The following is a 12,528-nucleotide window of genomic DNA, read 5'->3' on the forward strand; positions in this document are numbered from 1 at the left end:
CAGAAGATGGAAGGTATGTACTATTTGTAGCACCGGGACAGGGGATCACAGGAAGGGAATGGATGGCCTTCTGGTTAAGGCAACTGAATACCACCTTGGAAAACTGATTTTTATTCCTGCCTCTGCTATAATATAGAGTTCCTAATGTTAGGCAAATCATTTAAACCAAACTTTTCACAGGGGGTCACTAATTAATTCCTGAATGCTATGATGGGATACCTTGAGCTCTGATTTTCAGAAATGCTGAACTTAAAGCTATAACTGAAGTTACTGGGAGCTTTGCTAAAGTAATGTGCTAAATCAGGTGCTAGTTATCCCATATGAGGAACCTAAAATTATTAGAAGCATATCCACTATGCTTTAGTTTCCCATCTGTAAAATGGGGATAATACCATCCTTTCACTTCACAGGAATATTATGAAGATAAGTTAACAAGGCTACATACGGACCTTATAGCGGCACAGCTGTCCTGCTGTAAAGGTCCCCTGTGTAGCTGCTCTTTGCCAGCAGGAAAGAGCTGTCCTGCCGGCATAATTAAACCACCCCCAATGAGCGGGGTTAGCTATGTTGACAGGAGAGTGTCTCCTGCCGACTGCACTGTCCACACCAGAAATTTGTTGGTCAGGGATGTGTTTTTTTTTTTTTTTTTTTCCCCACACCCTTGATCGACAAAAGTGGTAGTGTAGTCAGCTTCTGATTATGAAGTACGAGATGCTGATCTCCTCCTTTGTAAAGTACTTTTGAGAGTTGGTGAAAGTGCCAGCTACTAGTAGTATAAATGCCATAGAAAAGCTCAGAAGGAAACTAACTACTTCAGAGCAGGAAATATGGTGAGGGGTGTGTGTGTGTGTGTGTGTGTGCGCTACATCTCGAACAATGAGGATAAAACAAAATGTTGACTACTGCTCACTAGGTGTGCACTGAATGAAGCAGGAGTCCTGTGGAAATAATATATAATTAAAGACTATCACAATGCATAAAGGTGCCCTCTCTTTGCCTGTTTTCTAACTTTGAGTGCTTGATATTGCAAACGCACAGCACTGCTACATTGCAATTAGGGCTGTTGATTAATTGCAGTTAAATCATGTGATTAACTAAAAAAAAATTAATCACAATTAAAATCGTGATTAATCCACTGTTAATAGAATACCAATTGAAATTTATTAAATATTTTTGGATGTTTTTCTACATTTTCAAATATATCTATTTCAATTACAACACAATACAAAGTGTACAGTGCTCACTTTATATTTTGATTACTAATATTTGCACTGTAAAAATAAACAAAAGAAATAGTATTTTTCAGTTCACCTCATACAAGTACTGTAGTGCAATCTCTTTATCACAAAAGTGCAACTTACAAATGTAGATTTTTTTGTTTTGTTAAATAACTGTACTCAAAAACAAAACAGTCTAAAACTTTAGAGTCTACAAGTCCACTCAGTCCTACCTCTTGTTCAGCCAATGGCTAATGCAAACAAGCTTGTTTACATTTATGAAAGATAATGCTGCCCACTTCTTAATTACAGTGTCACCTGAAAGTGAGAACAGGCGTTCGCATGGCACTGTTGTAGCTGGTGTCACAAGTTATTTACGTGCCAGATGTGCTAAAGACTCATGCCTCTTCATGCTTCGGCCATCGTTCCAGAGGACACGCTTCCATGCTGAGGATGCTTGTTAAAAAAAATAATGCGTTAATTACATTTGTGACCGAACTCCTTCGGGGAGAACTGTGTATCTCCTATTCTGTTTTACCCACATTCTGCCATATATTTCATGTTATAGCAGTCTCGGATGATGACCCAGCACATTGTGTTCATTTTAAGAACACTTTCACTGCAAATTTGACAAAATGCAAAGAAGATTCCAATGTGAAGTTTCTAAAGATAGCTACAGCACTTGACCCAAGATTTAAGAATCTGAAGTGCTTTCCAAAATCTGAGATGGATGAGGTGTGGAGCATGCTTTCATGTCTTAAAAGAGCAACATTCTGATGTGGAAACTACAGAACACAAACCACCAAAAGAGAAAATCAACCAACTGCTAGTGGCATCTAACTCAGATGATGAAAATGAACACGTCAGTCCGCTCTGCTCTGGATCGTTATCAAGCAGAACCCATCATCGACATGGACGCATGTCCTCTGGAATGGTGGTTGAAGCATGAAGGGACATATGAGTTTTTATCGCATCTGGCACGTAAATATCTTGCAATGCTGATAGCAGCAGTGCCATGCAAATGCCTGTTCTCACTTTCAGGTGACACTGTGAACAAGAAGCAGTTAAGCATTATCTTCTGAAAATGTAAACAAACTTGTTTGTCTGAGCGATTGGCTGAACAACAAGTAGGACTGAGTGGACTTGTAGGCTCTAAAGTTTTACATTGTTTTATTTTTGAATGCAGGTTTTTTTGAACTTACAAATGTAGAATTAACTTTCATGATAAAAAGATTTCACTATAGTACTTGTATTAGGTGACTTAAAAAATGCTGGTGTTTTTTTTACGGTACAAATATTTGTAACAAAATAGAGCACTGTACACTTTGTATTCTGTGTTTTGACTGAAATATATTTGAAAATGTAAAAAACAATAAAATACCCTTTATTTAAATATTTTTTGGATAACAGCATGATTAATTGCGATTAAAAATATTAATTGCCTGAGAGCTCTAATTAAAATGCCCCTGGGAGGTAAGTAGGTATTTAGCTATAGCTTTGTACATAGGAGGATACTTACCCCTAGGGGTATGTCTACACTACGAAATTAGGTAGAGTAGAAGTCTATTTTTAAAAAATCAATTTTATACAGTCAATTGTGTATGTGCCCACTAAGCGCATTAAGTTGGCAGAGTGTGTCCTCAATACTATGGCTAGCATCGACTTACGGAGCGATGCACTGTGGGTAGCTATCCCACAGTTCCCGCAGTCTCCACTGCCCATTGGAATTCTGGGTTAAGCTCCCAATGCCTGATGGGGCAAAAACATTGTCGCGGGTGGTTTTGGGTACATGTCATCAGTTGCCCTTCCCTCCCTCCCTCTGTGAAAGCAACAGAATCGTTTTGTGCCTTTTTTCCTAGGTTACCCATGCAGATGCCATACCACGGCAAGCATGGGGCCCGCTCAGCTCAGGACTGCTGTTGAGAGCATTGTAAACACCTCACGCATTATCCTGGAGTATGTGCAGAACCAGGTTAAGAGACGCCAGCACAAGGACGATTGTGATGAGGGCATGGACACAGACATTCCTGAAAGCACGGGCTGTGGCAATTGAGACATCATGGAGGCAGTGGGGCTGGTTGATGCAGTGGAATGCCGATTCTGGGCCTGGCAAATAAGCACAGACTGGTAGGACCACATCGTGTTGCAGGTATGGGATGATTCAGTGGTTGCGAAACTTTCGCATGCGTAAGGCCACTTTCCTTGAACTTTTGTGAGTTGCTTTTCCCTGCTCTGAAGCGCAGGAATATCAAGATGAGAGCTGCCCTGACAGTTGAGAAGCGAGTAGTGATAGCGCTGTGGAAGCTTGCAACGCCTGACTGCTACCGGTCAGTTGGGAATCAGTTTGGAGTGGGCAAGTCTACTGTGGGGACTGCTGTGATCCAAGACGTTCTCCTATCAAGGGTAGTGACTCAGGGAACCCTTTGCAGCAAAGCCATCAAGTATGACCTGCACATTTCCCAAACGGTGGTGGGGTGATAGATGGAATGCATATCCCTAACTTGGCACCGGACCACCTTGCCAACCAGTACCTAAACTGCAAGGGGCACTTCTTGATAGTGCTGCCAGCACTGGTGGATCACAAGGGACATTTTACCGACATCAAAGTGGGATGGCCGGGAAAGGTGCATGATGCTCGCATTTTTAGGAACTCTGGGCTGTTCGAGCAGTTGCAAGAAGGGACTTACTTCCCAGACCAGAAAATTACCATTGGGGATGTTGAAATGCCAATAGTTATCCTTGGGGACCCAGCCTACCTCTTGCTCCCATGGCTCATGAAGCCACACACAGGCACCCTGGCCAGTACTAAGGAGCAGTTAAACTATCGGCTGATCAAGTGCAGAATGGTGGCAGAATGTGCCTTTGGACGTTTAAAAGCTCGCTGGTGCTGTTTGCTGACTAGGTTAGACATCAGCGCAACCACCATTCCCACTGTTATTGCTGCTTGCTGTGTGCTCCATAATATCTGTGAGAGTAAGGGGGAGACATTTATGGCGGGGTGGGAGGTTGAGGCAAATTGGCTGCTCAAAATTGCCAAGCTGACACAAGGGCGACTAGAAAAGCACAGCTAGGAGCGCTGCACATTAGAGAGGCTTTGAAAACTAGTTTCATGACTGGCCAGGCTACGGGGTGAAGGTTGTGAGTGTTTCTCCTTGCTACAAACCCACCCTGTTTGTTGATTTTAATTCCCTGTAAGCCAACCACCCTCCATCCTTTGACCATAGCTAGCAAAGGACATAAAGTAACTATTGTTTTGAAACTTTTCTTTCTTTCCTTTCCTTTTCTTTCTTTCTTAACTAATTAAAAAAAAAGTGAGAACTCACAAGGTAGCCTGTGTGGGGTGGGGTTCAGGAGGAGGGAAGGACAAGGCCACATTGCTTATTGTAGCCACATTACAAATCAAAATTGTTTGAATTACAGCCTTCTGTTGCTTGGGCTAGCCTCCGGAGTGAAGTGGCTGGGTGCCTAGAGCCTCCCCCCCCCATTCTTGGGTGTCTGGGTGGGGAGGATATGGAACTTGGAGGAGGGCAGGCAGTTATACAATGGATGCAGCAGGGGTCTGTGCTCTTGTTGGCTTTCCTGCAGTTCCAACAGATGCTCCCCCATTAGCCTCAGCATTGCCTCCTGCCTCGGCTCTTTGCACTTACTTAATGCTTTCCTGGCCTCTGCCACTGAATGCCTCCATGCATTAAGCTGTGCCCTATCAGTGCGGGAGGACTGCATGAGCTCAGAAAACATGTAATCGTGAATGTGTTTTTTTTTCCGCCTTCTAATCTGCGATAACCTCAGGGACGGAGCTGATGGGGGAGCATAGAAACATTTGCAGCTGGGGGGAGATAAAAAGGGAGAGTAAAATTTAAGATGATACATTTGAGAACAAAAGGGAGACTTTCACAGTGCATCAAGCAATTCACAACATATGTGCTTTAGGTACAAAGTCACATTTTGTCTTTTATTTTGAGTGCTTGTCGGTATGGTAATACATCACAAACAGCCGGGCAACAGAATTTGGTTTCCAGGCAGCCACGGTAAGCCTTTTGGTACGTGGGGTTGGCTTCTTACGCCTTCATAACACGTGGGAATGGTTTCAAACTGCAGCGTCATCCTTTCCCAGAGCAAGCAATGCCAGTTGGGTTTCACATTTAAAAAGAGGGGCTGCGGTTTTCAGGTGGATGTGCAGCACACACCTCCTCCCCCGCCATGGCGTGGCTATTCTCTGGGATGATCCCCTCCCTCTGCCGTGTGGCTATTCCCTGCAATGATCCCTTTTAGCTAAGTGCAAATAACCCAGCATGAATGGGATCCTTTTACTGTTCCCTTACAAAAATTCCCCTATTTCAACCAGGTGATCATGAATGATATCGCTCCCCTGAGGCTAACGCAGAAAGATATAGACAATGTTACTTGAAGGCGACCAAACCCAGGACCATTCGTTGCCATGGTTTGTGCTGCAATGATTCCAGACTACTTGCTACTGGCTTCACATGGTAAAGTGTGCAGGATGAAATAAGGCTTAGGCAGCCCTCCCTAGAAACCTGCAAAGGCTTTCAGAGTACCTCCAAGAGAGCTTCATGGAGATGTCCCTGGAGGATTCCCACTCCATCCACAGACACGTTAACAGACTTTTCCAGTAGCTGTACTGCCCGTGAATGCATCCCAATTCTTCAGGGCAAATAAAACACTATTGCTTTTAAACCCTGTACTGTAGTTGCACGTGTGCACTCACCAGAGCTGCCTTCTCTGGCTTCAGGGGCGGGGACCCGCCTTGGGAAGGTATTAGCTCCAGTGTGATGAAAAGGTCCTGGCTGCCAGGGAGAGCAGATTCACCACTTACCTTCTCCTCCTCCACAAAATCCTCCTCCCTGTTGCGTGAGACTCTCCCCTTGCAGGTGCCCTCGGGTAGTGGTACGGTCCCCCCCTTAGAATGTCATGCAGCTGATCATAGAAGCGGCATGTATGGGGCTCTGACCCAGAGCGACCGTTTGCCTCCTTTGTCTTTTGAGAGGCTTGCCTGAGCTCCTTAACTTTCACACGGGAGCCTCTCTCCACCATGCCCTGTGTGATTTTGGCATATATATCAGCATTTCTTCTTTTTCATCAGAGTTCAACCTGCACAGATGCTTCTCCCCGTATAGAATCATAGAATATCAGGGTTGGAAGGGACCCCAGAAGGTCATCTAGTCCAACCCCCTGCTCGAAGCAGGACCAATTCCCAGTTAAATCATCCCAGCCAGGGCTTTGTCAAGCCTGACCTTAAAAACCTCTAAGGAAGGAGATTCTACCACCTCCCTAGGTAACGCATTCCAGTGTTTCACCACCCTCATAGTGAAAAAGTTTTTCCTAATATCCAATCTAAACCTCCCCCACTGCAGCTTGAGACCATTACTCCTCGTTCTGTCATCTGATACCATTGAGAACAGTCTAGAGCCATCCTCTTTGGAACCCCCTTTCAGGTAGTTGAAAGCAGCTATCAAATCCCCCCTCATTCTTCTCTTCTGGAGGCTAAACAATCCCAGCTCCCTCAGCCTCTCCTCATAACTCATGTGTTCCAGACCCCTAATCATTTTTGTTGCCCTTCGCTGGACTCTCTCCAATTTATCCACATCCTTCTTGAAGTGTGGGGCCCAAAACTGGACACAGTACTCCAGATGAGGCCTCACCAATGTCGAATAGAGGGGAACGATCACGTCCCTCGATCTGCTCGCTATGCCCCTACTTATACATCCCAAAATGCCATTGGCCTTCTTGGCAACAAGGGCACACTGCTGACTCATATCCAGCTTCTCGTCCACTGTCACCCCTAGGTCCTTTTCCGCAGAACTGCTGCCTAGCCATTCGGTCCCTAGTCTGTAGCTGTGCATTGGGTTCTTCCGTCCTACGTGCAGGACCCTGCACTTATCCTTGTTGAACCTCATCAGATTTCTTTTGGCCCAATCCTCCAATTTGTCTAGGTCCTTCTGTATCCTATCCTATCCCTCCCCTCCAGCGTATCTACCACTCCTCCCCGTTTAGTATCATCCGCAAATTTGCTGAGAGTGCAATCCACACCATCCTCCAGATCATTTATGAAGATATTGAACAAAACCGGCCCCAGGACCGACCCTTGGGGCACTCCACTTGATACCGGCTGCCAACTAGACATGGAGCCATTGATAACTACCCGTTGAGCCCGACAATCTAGCCAGCTTTCTACCCACCTTGTAGTGCATTCATCCAGCCCATACTTCCTTAACTTGCTGACAAGAATACTGTGGGAGACCGTGTCAAAAGCTTTGCTAAAGTCAAGAAACAATACATCCACTGCTTTCCCTTCATCCACAGAACCAGTAATCTCATCATAGAAGGCGATTAGATCCAGCGTCTCCCTTTTGGTCCATGCTGGAGTTAATTTGTGATCCTAGGGGGACTGCAGGGTCACCTGTGCTGCTGAGCTTGCCACGCTGACCAAACAGGAGATGAAATTCAAAATTTCCCAGGGCTTTTCCTGTGTACCTGGCTAGTGTATTGGAGTTCAAAGTCCTGGCCAGAATGGTCACATTGGAGCACTCTCGATAGCTCCCGGAGGCCAATACTGTCGATTTGCGTCCGCACTACCCCAAATTCAACCCAGGAAGGTAGATTTTAGCATTACTCCCCTCGCTGGGGAGGAGTACAGAAGTCAATTTGAAGAGCCTGTTAGGTCGACGGAATGGGGGTGGTCGTGTGGATGCAGTCATTCTGAAATCGACCTAAGGAGGCTAGATTTGACCTAACCCCATGTATAGACCAGGGCCTAGAGACGGTAAGGCTCTGCTGTTGAGTGGTCCTGAGCCCGTAGAGCTGTAGCTGCAACCAGTGGCTGGCGGGCCGGTGGGAGCACCCAGAGACCGTTGTTTTTCGGAAGTCTGTACTGGGGGTGCTCGCGTGAGCGGGCCCGAGAGCCCGGCTCGCTGACACCACCCGGCCCGACGGGTCCGGCCGGGCACTGAGGCGCCCCGCAGCTGGCCCCAGCTGGGGCTGAGCCGATGTCTACACTGCCGTGGTCACGCCAGCTACGCGCCTGTAGCTGGAGTCGAGCTACCCGGGTCCACACGGCGGGGGCCGACGGGAGACACTCCTCTCGTTGCGGGCAGGGCAGGTGGACTGGAGAGCGAGCCGCTGTCGACTTGGGGGTCTTTACTAGGCCCGCTCAAGCGACCGCCGGTGGACCGCTCGCCGAGCGCCGATCCTTGCCGTCGTCTCCCCCGGGAGTCGGCGGCGGGCTGGGCCGAGTCTGTCGCCCCGGCAGCGCCGGCCCCGCCCCTCCGAGCAGACGCTCTCGCCGCGCGTTCTCTATGGTGCTCTCCGCAGGCGTGACCCGGCGGCGCTCGCGCCCCGCTTCTGCTTCCGGGTCGCGTCTCGGGACGAGGCGGGAGAGATGTCGGACTCGGAGAGCGAGGAGGAGGCGGAGGGGGGCCGCTCCGGGCCCTTCTCCCTGGCCGGCTTCCTCTTCGGGAACATCAACGAGGCGGGGCAGCTGGAGGGGGAGAGCGTCTTGGACAAGGTGAGGCGCGGGGCCCTGGGGCCGCTGGGCTCCGTCTGCCCACAGGCGCCCCGGCTGGCCGCGCCCGGGCCCCTCTCGCCGCGGCGGGAACGTAGCCCTGGTGCTCCCCGGGCGTCACCCCTCGCGGCGCGGGGCCGCTAACGGCCGGTCCTGTCTTCCGCTGTTCCAGGAATCCAAGAAGCATTTAGCCGGTTTGGGCGCCTTGGGGCTGGGCAACCTGATCACCGAGATCACGGCCAGCGAGGAGGACGCTGCGGAGACTGACGGAGCCCAGCTGGATGAGGAGGGTGAGGCCCGGACACCCGTTCAGGTCTGGGTTGGATCGGTTGTAGCTACCGCAGCCCAGTCGAATGTTATCACATCGAAGGGTTTTCTTAACGAGAACAGAGGACTTGTGGCACCCTAGAGACTAGCACGTTCATTTGAGCATAAAGCTGAAGTGCGCCGTAGCTCACGAAAGCTTCTGCTCAAAGGAATGGGTTAGTCTCTAAGGTGCCACAAGTCCTCCTGTTCTTTTTGCGGATACAGACGAACACGGCTGCTACTCTGAAACCTCTCTTTAAAGAGTAACGGTGCATTTCTAGCTCTTCTTACTGAAACGGAAACCGTAATTTCATTGTTGACGCTCTAGTCGCATTTTGATATCTGCCAATCTGCAGGAAGGCGGAGGCAATAACTATGAGGCATGAACTGTCCTAGTTGCATCACTAATGTATTAATACCTAAGCCTAACAATTGTACTTGAGAAGGTAACTGTGGTGCACAATTGTATATTTGCATGTTTAGTGAATCATTATGGTCTCTTGTTCAGTCTTTAAAACAACCAAACCAGCATGGAGGCATCTATTTAACAAATATATACTACTTAATATTCCAATTTATTATGACCTTGTCTTCCTACTCAGTTGTGTGTCTCCACTTCACCGTTGCATCTTGGACTTATTTAAATTGTAAAACCTATTGGTCCATTGATCTATTGTCTTCATTACTTGTTTTGCACATCGTATAGCGCAATAGGGCTGTGATCCTCAATTGAAGTTTCTGGGTGCCACTGTAATGTTCTGGAGAGACAAGGTGGGTGAGGTAACTTATTTTATTGCAACAGCTTCTGTTGGTGAGAGAGAAAAGCTTTCGAGTTTACACAGAACTCTTCTCCAGGTCTGGGAAACTAACTCAGGGGAGTCAGGGCTTGTCTTCACATACAGTGCTACAGCTGCTGTAGCATTTTAGTGAAGACACTACTATGCCCATGGGAGTGGGTTACTGATTTTCACAGATTAGTCTATATCTGATGTGTTGGTCTTCTTCCTCAAAGGAAACCTGCACAACACTTTCAAAAGATGAATCAGGGCACTTAAATGCATTACTCTACTAGACACTAAAAATCATGGATTGAATACAGATACTGGATTTATGGCTTATTACAACAGTCTGTAACCCACTAACAATCCCCATAGCTGCTATCCACCCTTTCCTTCCTACGACTGGAAGGGTATTAATGGGCCGCTTCACCTTGAGTGGTACCTTGAAATGTGTGTTAACTACTTAAGCTAAACAGTCTGTTCAGACCTTGTGTTTAGCAATAGCACTGAAACCTTGTCTACACTACAGGTTACTTTGGTATAACTTATGTCGCTCAGAGATGTGAATAATCCACACCCCTGAGCAATGTAAATTATACCGACCTAAGCACCAGTGTAGACAGTGCTATGTCAGTGGGAGAGCTTCTCCCACTGACTTAGGGCTTGTCTACACTGGCACTTTACAGCTCTTCAACTTTCTCACTCAGGGATGTGAAAAAACAAGCCCCTGAGCTCTGCAAGTTTCAGCGCTGTAAAGCGCCAGTGTGAACAGTACACCAGCACTGGGAGCTACGTCTCTCATGGAAGTGGGTTTTTTTAGAGCTCGGGGAGAGCTCTCTCCCAACGCTGTGCCGCGACTGCACAAGCCGTGTTAAAACGCTGTTGTGGTAGCGCTTTAACGTTGCCAGTGTAGACTAGCCCATAGCTACTGCCTCTTGCGGAGGCAAGCATTATTAAGCCGATGGGAGATCTCTCTCCCATCAGCTTAGAGCAGCGATTCTCATCCCGCGGTCGCGTGTGGCCCAATTAGCACAGAGCTGTGGCCCAGCTTAGCTATGTTCTAAAGTCTGTCTGTGTGCCTGGGGTTCCAGGTTCCCAGCTGCCCAGCATGGGAGTGTCTGGGCTGCCCTGGTGCGACGGGTTTGGGGTCTGGGCTGCCCTGGAGGGGTCGGGGTCCGGACTGCTGGCCCGCCCAGTGTGGCGGCGGTCGGGGAAGCCACTTGGCCCCACAAGCTGTGCAGTCCGAGTCGGGCTGGCTGGCAGCCAGCCTCCCTGTGCAGCAAGGGTTGGGGCCCATAGTTCGTAATCAGTTGAGAACCACTGACTTAGAGTGTCTCCACCATAAGTGCTAGAGCTAAGTGCTGTAGTGTAGATGTACCTGAGTTAGTTCCCCAGACCTGAAGAGCTTTGTGTAAGCTTGAAAGCTTGTCTCTCTCTAGAAATTGGTCCAATAAAATGTTGCCTCATCCACCTTGTCTCTCTAGTATCCTGGGACCAGTGTAGCTAAACAACATTGTGTACTGCAATCTACTGTAATACAAATAAATAAAGGACAGAAATAGCACTGGTTCTGAGAATGCTTGAAATGTCTTTTTCTCACTGAGTGATGCTCAGTGCAGCAGTAACTTTAATAAGAAAAGAAATAATTCCAACATAAGGGCCAGAGTCTACCCTGCCAATATCTTTGTACAAACCTCATCTTATCATTAGACAATTTGCTGTTGTTCAGGGTTAAGGTATTGCCCTAGCTTTGTAAACTTGGGTAAATCTCACTGCCCAATTGCTTTCCATTGCCTTTATACATGTTGTCTATAGATTGTCTGCTCATAGGGCCAGGGATCCCTGCCTTTATACCTATCTGTAAAGTTCCCCGCTCACTGTTTGTGGGATTTAATTTTGTTTAATACAAAAAACTTACGTTAAAAGAATATGAAGGTTGCAAAGTCAAGTGTTTGAAAGTAGAAATGCCAGAATTAAGGATGCCTGTTCAGTCTTAAGTCTGTCTCTTGTACGTGAGCATTGTGGTGATTTTTAATGACGTGATCAGATAATTTGTTTTTCTTTTCTGTACATGTTCCACTTTTCCCCCAGGATGGAACATAGCTCAGTGAATGAGGCAGTTGTTCAGTATTGCTTTCTATCATTCAATACGTGGCTCTGGCGCTTATTTATTGCACACTATCCAAATGCTGCACTGAATATAGAATTATGAAATTCACTATGGGCTTTTCTGTACCGCTCATTACTGTAGTGGTTAGTATCTCACAAATGGTAACAGACCCAATTTTGGGTGGAGATTGTCCTTTCTCTTCCTAGTCATCTGCCTTATTCTCTATACCCCTTTCAACTTCAAGAGCAAGTGAAGCTGGTGTCCTACTGACACAGCATCATTCACTACACAGCCCTCGTTCGTGCCCCGAGCACCCTCCATGCTAAATGAGTCGGGAATTGTGTGGAAAAAGTGATCGTGTAATTAAAGACTGTATCGTGCATATACAAAAGGGGGCAACATCAAGGTTTTGAGAGCAGCCTTAGTTCTGGCATTTCTTAACTTTCACGAGCTTGACTTTTGCAACCTCACTAACATTCTTTTAAGAGTTCTTAATTTAATTTAATTAATTTATTTTTGGAAAAGATTTGAAAACAAATTATTTGCAACTATAGCAACACTCCATCATGCATTATCAGCCGGGTGTGAATCATCACT

General features: G+C 47.0%; 1 protein-coding gene across 4 annotated transcripts in view; it reads left to right on the forward strand.

Annotated features, from left to right (window-relative positions):
• Positions 1 to 8,578: 8,578 nt before the first annotated feature.
• Positions 8,579 to 12,528, forward strand: part of TAF1 (TATA-box binding protein associated factor 1) — a 142,276-nt gene continuing 138,326 nt past the window's right edge. For 3 of the 4 annotated variants that reach the window (XR_007358536.2, XM_048864913.2, XM_048864915.2), the window contains exons 1-2: positions 8,579 to 8,739; positions 8,909 to 9,026. Coding sequence is in view for 2 of the 4 variants with exons in the window: in XM_048864913.2 (XP_048720870.1) it covers positions 8,614 to 8,739; positions 8,909 to 9,026 (244 nt within the window). In the remaining 2 variants the exon portion in view is untranslated. Of the gene's footprint in view, positions 8,740 to 8,908; positions 9,050 to 12,528 lie in introns of those variants that run through there. The other variant, XM_048864917.2, reaches the window with a different exon arrangement.

Source organism: Caretta caretta, chromosome 9, assembly GCF_965140235.1.
Source record: "Caretta caretta isolate rCarCar2 chromosome 9, rCarCar1.hap1, whole genome shotgun sequence".
Taxonomy (NCBI): Eukaryota; Metazoa; Chordata; order Testudines; family Cheloniidae; genus Caretta; species Caretta caretta.